This window comes from Stigmatopora argus, chromosome 24 (assembly GCF_051989625.1).
Source record: "Stigmatopora argus isolate UIUO_Sarg chromosome 24, RoL_Sarg_1.0, whole genome shotgun sequence".
NCBI lineage: Eukaryota > Metazoa > Chordata > Actinopteri > Syngnathiformes > Syngnathidae > Stigmatopora > Stigmatopora argus.
This window is the reverse complement of record NC_135410.1, coordinates 1570635-1582292: the sequence shown is the minus strand read 5'-3', so window position 1 is coordinate 1582292 and position 11658 is coordinate 1570635. Positions and strand designations below refer to the sequence as shown.

General features: G+C 37.0%; 1 protein-coding gene across 1 annotated transcript; it reads right to left on the bottom strand.

The window, feature by feature from the left end:
• Window positions 1-948: 948 nt before the first annotated feature.
• LOC144069404 (regulator of G-protein signaling 5-like) lies at window positions 949-11238 on the bottom strand. Its single transcript, XM_077594798.1, has 5 exons — window positions 11078-11238; window positions 10051-10164; window positions 7529-7590; window positions 3910-4076; window positions 949-3068 (listed from the first exon to the last, which is right to left on the bottom strand). Exons 1-5 carry the CDS (start codon window positions 11119-11121, stop codon window positions 2904-2906), a joined length of 552 nt encoding a protein of 183 aa, XP_077450924.1. The 5' UTR covers window positions 11122-11238; the 3' UTR covers window positions 949-2903.
• Window positions 11239-11658: the final 420 nt, after the last annotated feature.

Genomic DNA, 11658 nt, shown 5'->3' with positions numbered 1-11658 from the left:
TTGTGGGCCAAGTTCTGATATCTGAAAAGCTCCAGTGTTTGTATTTAATCACAAAATGCTGCTAGGAAGTGGATTTTACCCCAGTTTAATTTTGGGCGTTTCACCATTGACCTCCATCGCTGTCTTTTCCTGGGAAAAATCACCCCCCTGGCCTGGTTGTAATGTCTCAAATGCTCCAGTATTTGTATTCAATCAATAAATGATGCTAGGAAGTGGATTTTACCTAATTTTAGTATTTTAGTGCATTTTTTGTCATTTCACGTATGGACGTATCGACATTCATCGCTGTCTTTTTACCGGGGAAATGATACTCCGGGCCCGGTTCTGATGTCTAAAAAGCTCCAGTATTTGTATTTAATCAATAAATGCTGTTTTTGGCTGGATTTTACCCCATTTTCGGGCAATGTTTGCCCGTACGCCATTGACGTTCATCGCTGTCTTTTCCCGGGAAAATAACCCCCTGGCCTGTTTTTAATGTCTGAAAAGCTCCAGTATTTGTATTTAATCATGAAATGCTGCTAGGAAGTGGATTTTACCCCATTTTTGTGCATTAATTTATTGATTTTTTTTTTATGTGTTGCAGCTGTAGCTGCAGTAGAGGTTTTATAGCCATAAAATAGTTTTTGAGGGTTGGATTAATACGTTGAAGGCGCTACCAGAAAATGCACCGCCCGCCACTGACTTTTGGTGATGGTCCGACAATGCCTTTGTGTTTTAGTTCCACCGTCAATTTCCAACAACTCTTCATTGGAAACACTTCAATTGTCACTTGGTCAAAGCATGCTTCAGGAAAATTTTTGATGAAACACCAGAATACCGGCCATGTCCAATCCATTTTTTTGATGTGCTCAATCCCCTGGCCTCTCACCGTTTGGTTGGACAGTAATGAATAGTGGTTTATATCCAGATAGATACTGTACACATGTAAAATAAATACATCTTCAAAAGTAGTATGCAGAGATATATTTGTGTGATCAACTTCAACACATACATGCACGACCTTAGGACATATTCGGCACTTTCAAAGTCCTGATTGCTATGATATTTTGAATCCCTTGTGTATGGCATCAGACTGGCTAATCTGTACCATATTACTACCTGACACTGTGTTAATCTCAGAGCAAAAAGGAATTAAGAAGTGTTGAATATAAAAATAATGGTGTTGGTTACAACAAAAATTATTTCGTAAGATACAAAAGCAGATTACATAATATGAGTACATCATCACACTGTGAATTTAAATTGAACACAAACATAAAACCCACCACTCTTCCCATCAATATTCACCTATTGTGAATCAGTATTTCAATTGATAAGGATTACATTATGTATTAAAATGAAGTATAATGTGTGTAGTATGCAATTTGGATTCATTTTTATGTATGTATGTATGTATGTATGTATGTATGTATGTATGTATGTATGTATGTATGTATGTATGCATGCATGTATGTATGCATGTATGTATGTGTGTGTGTGTGTGTATGTATGTATGTATGTATGTATGTATGTATTTACTTATTTATTATATTACGTATTTACGTATTTATTTATTTATGCATTCATTCATTTATTTTTTATTTATTTTTTATAATCAACATCAACATTATCAAAGAATGGGATCAACCACCAGATAAGATGTATACTGCAGCAACCCAGAATTATTTTGTGTGCACTGTGTATGTTAAAAAAAACAAAAAGGGCATCTAGCTGATTCAATTTTCCACACTGTAAGTAGAAGCACATGGGAAAACACTACTGAATGTTGCTAATAGGTTTGTGTATACTTTATAAAACAATTTCGCCATGCGGTTCCCTCATTCTGAGATTCACACCCACTCGATTTCCCATCCAAACAACTTGCAGTTTAGTGGTAGCCAAGAGGCTTGGCCACTGAACTAACTGGCCAGCACTGTTCACAAGGATGACTCTCACTCGAGCCAAAAAGGGCATTTGGTGGCTGTAGTGTAGATAAACTTGTGTTTGGGAGGAAAAAGAAAGTGGAAATACAAGTAGAGTTTTGTGATCATCATTCACTATATTAAACAGTCATTTGCAGGTGGCTTGTACATATTTAATTCAATCAATGTGTCAATAATTTGCAGTAACGGATTTGGGAGCATTGTTAAAAATGAACCAGTGGGATTTTTTTTTACTGGATTCACAGATTTTGGTCAAACAATATTGAAATAACGAGAAGGGTTCCAGAAGCCCCCTCCCTCCATCCCCACCTTCAGTCCATTGAGAGCATTAGTGAGCGGTGAGTGATATTAGCTGACAGGTGATGGCTCACCTTCTCCATTCAAATGAATTCCAATGGTTTTTAAATGGGTCATGGCTGTCAGGTTCATTCATAACTAACTTATATAACTATGCCTGTATTAAACTTCCTTTTTGCTGACTAACGCATAGTTATTCACCATAGTCTAGTCATAATCTTTGCGAAGTTTGCAAAGGTCAATCTAATAAAATTATCACATAGTTTACATCATAAAAGATATAATAGCATCATTTTTAGTCATGATCATATTAGTTTGTATTTTTCTGTAGAAAATGAAGTTGTTTCCACACGTTCTATAATGATTAATGGGGTTTTGTCAGTTTTTGCAGGAATTACAATAGGAGTTTTGCCTCACCGGCTAGGGGTTAGGGTTGGAGGAGTGACAGTCAAATTTATTCTGAGCAGTTTACATATTGAAAAGGATTGGGAACTCTGTGTTGGATTGGGAGGTGTTTTTTTTAAACCCCAAAAGATGATTATATATTTTTAAAATTTTGCATTGAGCACATTTTTTTTCTTCAATTACAATATATTATAATTATAATTCCTTATGTATGGCTAAAACACAAATTTCAATCAATTCAACATCTCCCCACCCAGCTGCTCAGTTTCCTTGTTGGGTTTAGTTGACCAAAAGCTCCTGGTACTGCTCAGACCTCAGGAAGCGACCAAAGGAGTCTTTTTCCATCAAGGCGTGAATCCGCTTTTGAGCCAGGTTGAAGGTTTCAGGTGAAAGATCTACAAAATTCCTCAGGGTCACATCCTTGGTAAAATGGTCAATATTGACCTATGGCAGGAGAGCAAAGTAAATTCTGTCAGTGAAAAATCCAACAATTAATTGTTGACTGATACAAGAAGGAGATGGCATCTTACCGAAGTATACAAACAACAAACCTGACTCGCATTATATAATTGTATGGTATACCAAGATTGATATTTTGCCCCCAGCGTCTACAAATAAAGGACAGTCTGTCTATGGAAGTGAGAGTGAATAGCATGCCATGTTGACTCTGGAGGAAAATATTTCTCTTTTATTTTTGTTGATAAAAATGGAAATGAAAAACATGATGTGTGTAGGCCGCCTCATGGTGTACATGTTCACTCGCCTGACTTCGGTGCGGGCAGGCGCGGCCTCGATTCCTGCTGGTGGCGGTATAAATGTGAGTGCGGAGGGTCATTTGTTTCTCCGTGTGCCTTACGGCTAACTGGTGACCAGCCTAGGTTGTAGTCTGCCTTTCGCCCAAAGTAAGCTGGATTTGGCTCCAGCAACCCCCGCAACCTTTGAGGATGCACAGTATGGAAGATGAAGGAATTGTTTGCAGTTGCATTGTATTGCTGTTGAGATAGCATATATACCATTGCATATGTCTGTTTTGGTAAGCATAGGAATCGGACTCTGGAAATTTGATCTTGTTTGTTTAAATACTCTAGATTTTTTTAATTTGAAGTTATTTGGCTGTCCGCCGTTTTTTTTTCTTTTTAATTGAAACATACAGCAATTTTCTCCAATAAACTACTATACTTATTTTGGGTACTGTTCGAATCCCGCCTCCTCTCCACAATAAGTTGTCTGTTAGTAAGTTTCAGTGTACTGTTAATGCATTCAGATGAGGGAACGGAAGCCTCACCTCTTTAGGTCCTTCAGACTGAATAAAGTCTTCATATATCATTTTTGCCTTGGTGGCCATCTTCACTGGGTTCTTGATCTTCTTGAAATCCTCACAGGCCATCCAGAACTCAATATTCTCATCACTGAACTCAGACTGCAGAAAGGCACGGAAAGTGGAAAGACCATCTAATGGACAGAAGGTGGGAAACTTAACAGATTACCATCATTTTTTATATATACATTTAGACTAAAATCTACTGTACTACAGACATAGAGTATACATACGTTTAGACATGGACCAATAGTGACTTCACTCCCAATTTTAAACACTGAACACAATAAAGTATTCTTTGGTTAATGGAAGTAATGTGACAAACTGGGTTTCTCCTACTACATCTCAAAACATGTATGGTAGGCTGGTTGAATAAATGTGTGTGAGTGTGTGTGTAGATGGTTTTATGTCTCCTTGTGTCCTGGGATTGGCTGGCCACCAAGTAAGGGTGGTGTCCCCTCCCTTTTCCCCATAGTTGGCTGAGATATGCGCCAGACCAGATCCCTAACCCAGGTCCTTGAAAAACTGCAAATATAAGTTTTAACCCAAACATTATTGGTGCAGTACATGTTTTTCCTAAAACAAGTTGTGACGTAACAAGAACTCATTAAAACCCATTGTAATTCTACACAATGCCCGTAAAGGTTCCATTGTCTGATCAAATCTATGCTACAGATGATAAGCCTTCTCTGAAGCCCTCAGGCTTTTATCCACCTTTTACTGTTAATGGCTGACTTGCTTTTAAATATAGCTCTGAGTAGCAATCAAGCTGCTGTGCTAAGATACACAAAGAGACACTCAAATAATGTCAACAAGCTCTTTTTTGACCTTAACAAAATACTCAGTTAAAAGTTAATGCTCAAAATACTAAGCAGTACTAAATTATTGCCATCAAAATAAATTGTAGTGTTTATAGAATGGTAGTTGCTGTGGTTGTTCACGAAACCATATTGCGTGCTCAGAAATACCATTTTACAAATAAATAAAATAATACAATAGAAAAACGTAAAATTTAATTAAACACACACACACACACACATATATATATATATATATATATATATATATATATATATATATATATATATATATATATATATATATATATATATATGTTGGGGTAATTCATTATTATAAATGTGTTTGCAATGAATATAAAGCCTTATAATATACATGCTTACTATATTAATCAATATATTTGCTCATCCTAAATGTGTAACTATATTAAACAATATATATATGTGTTTGATCGCCTTTATGTTAGAGTTGAATTAATATGTGAAGCAAACGCTTGCGCCAAGGTCGCTCTCCAGGACAGCGAGAGATACAAGTTCGAAAGGACATAAAACAATCCACTGAGTTCTTGCTCCGAGGACTGATTACTGGAAGATACGCGTCGACCCCTTCCCCAGATGCGAGTTCAACAGGGAAGATCGGTGAAGGACGCTTAAATTGTTGTTGGCTCAACGGATGGCTATCAATCAACTTGTATATTGTTTTAATTTGTGACGCCAGGTTGACGCTTGGGTTGCTTGATTATGGAATTGTTTTGTTTCTTGCTTACGCAAATGGAATCGATAACCTTGTAATTGTTTTGATTTGAAGCCTTAAATAGGCAGGACATAATGCCGCTCTTTAGAATAATCTTGGGTGGGGCGAGCTGCCGGATGTATTCTCTCTTGCAAGAATTAAATGTGATGTGACTACAGATGCCTTTTTTATTGAAAGCTGAATTGGAAAAACCTAAGGATAAACCTACAATTGGATGAACCTAACAATATATATATATATATATATATATATATATATATATATATATATATATATATATATATATATATATATATAGCCCTGGGAATAGTGCAGTTTCTGTAAAATTGGGGAGATAATAATAATAATAATAATAATCGGACATAGGCCCTGTCGTCATTATCAACAACCAAAAAGCCTACTTGTCATCACACCCAGAAACTGCGTGTGACGAAATTGGTGGTGCTTTTCCATAAGCTACGTTTACTCGGCAAAATGATTGTTGATTGATGATTGTTTATGTAGGCAGACATTTTTTCAACCTATGATTGCTCATAAACAGACAGATGTAATGCAATAACAACTCAATGAGCTAAACATCTGTTCTTTATATTTGTTTTATTGGAACAATAAGTAAATACAATAAAAGATTAAAATTGATTATAACAAAACAATAAAAATGCCATTTTGCCAAATTGATGTTTTTGATATAACGATTCTGCGTGAATATGGATATATCTTAATCTATCCCAAATTAAAATACCCATATAAAAATAATCTACATTAATTGAGGCCACTCAAACCAAAAACTGCTTCTCACAAATACTGAAAAGTTGATACAATAGTGGATGCAGATTTTAGTGACCTTTTACATTTGTGGATAATACTATTGTCCATTATTTGCATCTCCCCCACACCGCTGCACACCCTGACCTTTTTAATAGCATTGTTGGAAATGTAAATAGTGTTTTTTTATGCCGTGAACCAATAAAAATGCAGTGTCACAAACAGTGTGCCCCTGCACCATAGTTTGTAGATCATTGAATGCAAAGAAACTTCACACTCAATAGTCTTGCGTATTTACATATTCTATGATGCAAAAGAGTCCTTGTGTGTACATCGGCGCAAATATCCTAATTTGAGGCAAATATGTTTTTAAAGCACGACATTTTTAGAACCACCCGACAGTGACCTTATGTCACCAAAAGTTGCTCTGTGGACCCTGAACAACTTTTAGTTTGAGTGATGCAAATATAAGTATACATGTTATATTCATGTTAATTTTTCTCTCTGAATATTACATTGTATGAGTTGCAATTTTCTCGCGGTACACCTGACCATTACTCAAGGCACACCAGTGTGGCGTGCCACAGTGGTTGGGAAACACTGGTGTAGTGGTTCTTCCGCCTGACTTTAATGTGGCCAGTCTGGGATCGATTCCGGCTCAGTGGCAGTGTGATTGCGGGAGTGAGTGATCGTCTGTCTCTCTGTGTGCCCTACGACTGACTGGCGACCAGTCTAGGGTGTAGTCTGCCTTTCGCCCGAAGACAGCTGGGTTAGGCTCCAGCAACCCCCCCCCCCCATCCTTTCGAGGATAAGGGGTATGGGAGATAAATGAATGCAAGAGAGTGAGTGACATATTAAGACACACTTCTATGTTATCAACAAATTGGAACCTTGGCTAAATAATATAAATTGTTTTCTTAAAGATAACAATAATTCTTATTGTTGTTTTGGGAGCAGGTGTATTTGGGGACACTGATCTGCATGGGAAAAATATTAGAAAAAACATGTCATTTGAATATATAAGGCCACTGGGCTAATGGGAGGACACCTCACTTGTTCTGTGTTTGTTTACAGGTTGCGATTATATTTCTCTCTGCAGCGAATCCCATTAAATATCCCACTTTGTCAATTCTTGCATTCTTTATTCTCTAGCCTTTTTTTATAATACGATCAAGGATTAATTTCACAACATTATATGTAGATTTAATGCATTTTAGGTGGATTGAGCAATAACATGTAAGCCAAAGATCATTAGAGAGAGTCAACTTACAACTGTTGTTCAGAACACGATCCAGACTCTCACGCCACTGAGCAGCTTCCTCTCTTGAAGGTCTGTGCAGGGAATAGTTTTATGTTAACAAAATGGCCTGGGAAACTAAATTCATCTTTTAAATGTTAAGTAAAATATATTGTTGTTTATTTTCTCTTTTGGAAAGTACAGAAAATTCAAATTTCTTACAAAAAAATCCATCCATATTATTCCATATGGGACTGTTCTTAATTTCCCCCCCTAATGATGGATATTTTAGCATTAACTATATATACAGCCATGTATTGCAAATGTGTTCATATTGATTGATTGATTTGATAAGGGAATGTACATATTAATGAACACATTCATATTCATGTTAATGAACATATTAAATATGTAAGATTGTAGCCGTCAGCTAATTTCCAGCTTTAGTCCCTTGTGTAGGTTTTTTATTAGCTACTGACTTGTCAAAGCATCATAACCTAATTTAAAAAAATCAACTATTTTATCTTTTGCATTTTTGTGAGTATCAACTGACTTCAGCTGGTTCTGATCATGTGCCGACATAACTCAAAAAATGTAGGTAGATAATATCCAAGGAGTAGCCACTGATGGTGTAGGATGGATTGCGAATGGTTTTCTGTCTGTTAGTGCTCTATGACTGACAGGCGACCAGTCTATTAGATAGTACATTTTTCGCCCTGACCTTGACAAGGACGAGTGGTGTTAAAAATGGATGGATAATTTTGCGTTTCCAGGGGCAGCAGAATGTACTCCATGGCTCCTTCTTTTCACATCTCATACTTTTCACACTCCTTATTAAATGGTGCCAATTTTGGAAAAAGTGGGGTGTTTAAAAATCAGAGTGGTAAAATAAACTATCCTTAGTTTTGAAAAAAGAAATAAAAGGGGCAAATTGTATTTGGGCAATTATATAGCAAAATTATTGTGCTACAGTTTTTAAGTTACTAGATCAGGGTGTGGCGAACAAGTTAGCAAAAATTTCAAACAGTGAGAGTCAAAGAGCCACAGACAGATAGACACAAATGATTATTTTTAAAATATAATTTATTATTTGTTTTTACTAGGGACTGATGAATTTGAGTGTTTTAAGAGAGAATAAAATTTTGAGAAACATGAAACAAGGCAAAGAGCCACATTCATTTTTGCCGGGAGCCGCGTGTTCGCCACCCCTGCATTAGATACTTCTTGGCAGAGCCAAACTGAGAGGGTTGCCATATCTCAAATAGTGAAGGTTCAGCAAGGCATGGCGCATTTATGTTGGGAAATATACCACCACACACATTGGTGATCCATCTTTAAAGAAATTCTCTAGCGACAAGCTAACCTTTACTTCTATGAGAATTGATTTTCATGATAACCTTATTAGGCAGCCCGGTTGGGCGAGTGGTTAGCGCATTAGCCTCACAGCTCTGGGGTCCTGGGTTCAAATCCAGGACACCTGTGTGTTGGGAGTTTGCATGTTCTTTCCGTGCCTGTGTGGGTTTCCTCCGGGTAGTCTGGTTTCCTCCCACAATCGAAAAAAGATGCACGGTAGGGTGATTGGACACTCTAAATTGCCCCTCGGTATGGGTGTGAGTGTGCATGGTTGTCAGTCTCTTTGTGCCCTGCGATCAACTGGCCACCGATTCAGAATGTCCCCCGCTTCTGGCCAGGAGTCCGCTACTAATGAGGATAAAGCGGTTCAGAAAATGAGATAAGATGAGATGAGATAACCTTATTGCAGGTTGATCATTCATTCATTTTCTGAACCGCTTGTCCTCACAAGGGTTGCGGGGGTGTGCTGGAGCCTATCCCAGCTGACTTTCGGGCAGGAGAGGGGAACACCCTGAATCGGTGGCCACCCGATCGCTGGGCACGAGGAGACAGACAACCATTCGCACTCACATTCATACCTAGGAAAACAATTTGGAGTGTCCGATCAGCCTAGTATGCATATTTTCGGAATGTGGGAGGAAACCGGAGAAACCGGAGAAAACTCATGCAGGGCCAGGGAGAACATGCAAACTCCACAGAGGAGTACCTGTATTTGAACCCAGGACCAGAGAACTGTGAGGCCGACGTGCTAACCACTCAGCTGCTGGGCTGCTGCCTTATGCTCACGTGAGGCCAATGTCATTATAATTTTTTTCTGGTGCCTCAACAATAATTAATAATGGTTTAAGAGACTCTGTGATTACTTTTTAGAACCACAATGCCCAGTGCAATAAAAATAAAAATACATTAAATAAACATTTAATTAATCCATATTCAGCTTTATTTAATTTTGCCAAATCAGTAAAAACGGGTTAAACCAAGAGTAATCAATAATACAGTACATGCAACCATGTTTTAAAGGTGAAGCAGTGTTATGGATGGATTTGAATGCTTTCAAACTGTGATTGTTTCAACTGTTTAATCATGCCTTTGTTTAATATGCCCTGGCTTGCTACTTTAAATTAAATATAATCAAACTTGTTAAACAAGGATTGTCTGTGATTCTGTGTCCCTACCCAAAGCAGAATAAAAAAAAAAGTTACTTCTGCAACTTCTCTGGCTTCTTCTCCGTTTTTTCCGGATAAGGAACAATGAGGTCGATTGCATTTTCTGGCTTTTGCAGCAAAACTCCCAATTTTGACTTGATCTCCTTTGCCCTGTAAGACATGACGAAGGGGGAAATGTAATAGTTTTTTGGGGGGATTTTTTTTTACATTGTTTTATTGTACTCATTATGACCCTCAAGAAAACATTGATCTTAGTTGTAGCTGCATATATAAAGTGCATTTGTATTACACCACAGTACATTGAACCAGATGACCTGCATGCAAGGAGAGATATTAGCTATGTGAAAAGACACAAACAGTACTGCCCCTCTTGAGATGTTGGGGCCATTCTCAAGGGAAGTTAAAAGTAAACTACAAATTGTCTAACAACTAGTTGCCATTTTTAAATCATCACATTTCTTTTTCATTTTCAATTTCAATATCTACGGCATGGAAGATGAATGAGTGAATGAATAAAATATGTATTTTGCACTCACAAACACTTCACTATCAGGAACTATAATAAAATGGTTACATATCAAATTAAAACTAAGATAATTAATTAAACAAAACATAAACAAAAACAACTGAACAATGCTCAACAGGACAAAAAAAACAACAACTATCAAATATATGAAATATGTAACTGTCATTTCAATGATACTTCATAGAATGGACACTGTACATACTAAAATACACAAAATGATTTGCTATGTTTCAACCAAAACATATTAATATGTGGCACATCTAGTTTTTATTTTTTATCCCAACAGGACTTTGGATCATAAATCAATAATTTATCAGTAAAATTACATGTGGTGGTGGAGACATATGAAGTAACTATTTTTTTTTTACAGAAAACAGTGATCAAGTTAAGATATTATAGCAAAACAAATTTGCTCATGCCAACGTATTTTATCACTAAAATACAATATATTCGACATACTATCAGTCAATCAAATATAGCATCATACATTAATTGCTAGTTATATGAAGATTTATATTTAGTACCTAGTAGCCTTACCTTTCGAGGCAGCTTTGGGGCAAGGCAGCTAATCCCTTACACATTTTGCAAAACCCTTAGACACGTTGCTAAAAAATTTGTTGATTAACCTTTGGTCTTTTAGTCCACAATGAGCCTGAGAGTTCCTCTTGCTTTCTGGCACTGGCTTTAAACACAACGGGGTTTTATGCAGACACCCTCTGGGCTGTGCGCCAACAGTGAAGCCAATCAGACTGGAATGTGTGCAGCCGGAGAGCCTGGACAAAGAAAAACAGGTGTTTATATTTGAGCTCCTTTGTAGTTAAGATTTCAGACTGTTGGGGTTGTATTACAGCATTTTTAATTACAAGGCAATTCATAATCATTTGATTAATTTATTTTTAATGAACACGACCACCCACACATATCCTGTTTTGGGAAATAGTATTCCAGTTCACTCTCAATATGGTGTCTCAATAGGAAGAAAAAGTAAGAACTTTGATGTTTCGATGGTTTTAGAGGAATTTTGACACAAGCAGACTAAATAGCTACCACTGACATTCATATTGTCTTTAGAAATGAAGAGCGGCGGCCCGGTCTGTTGAGTGGTTAGCATGTCAGCC

What these genes read in the sequence shown, in the direction of transcription:
- LOC144069404 (XM_077594798.1), bottom strand. Translation starts at nt 11,121, where the DNA reads ATGTGTAAGGGATTAGCTGCCTTGCCCCAAAGCTGCCTCGAAAG. An exon ending in TCGTGTTCTGAACAACAGTT is followed by an intron (nt 4,077 to 7,528) that starts GTAAGTTGACTC and finishes TCTGTCCATTAG; the next exon opens with ATGGTCTTTCCACTTTCCGT. An exon ending in AGTCTGAAGGACCTAAAGAG is followed by an intron (nt 3,069 to 3,909) that starts GTGAGGCTTCCG and finishes CTCCTGCCATAG; the next exon opens with GTCAATATTGACCATTTTAC.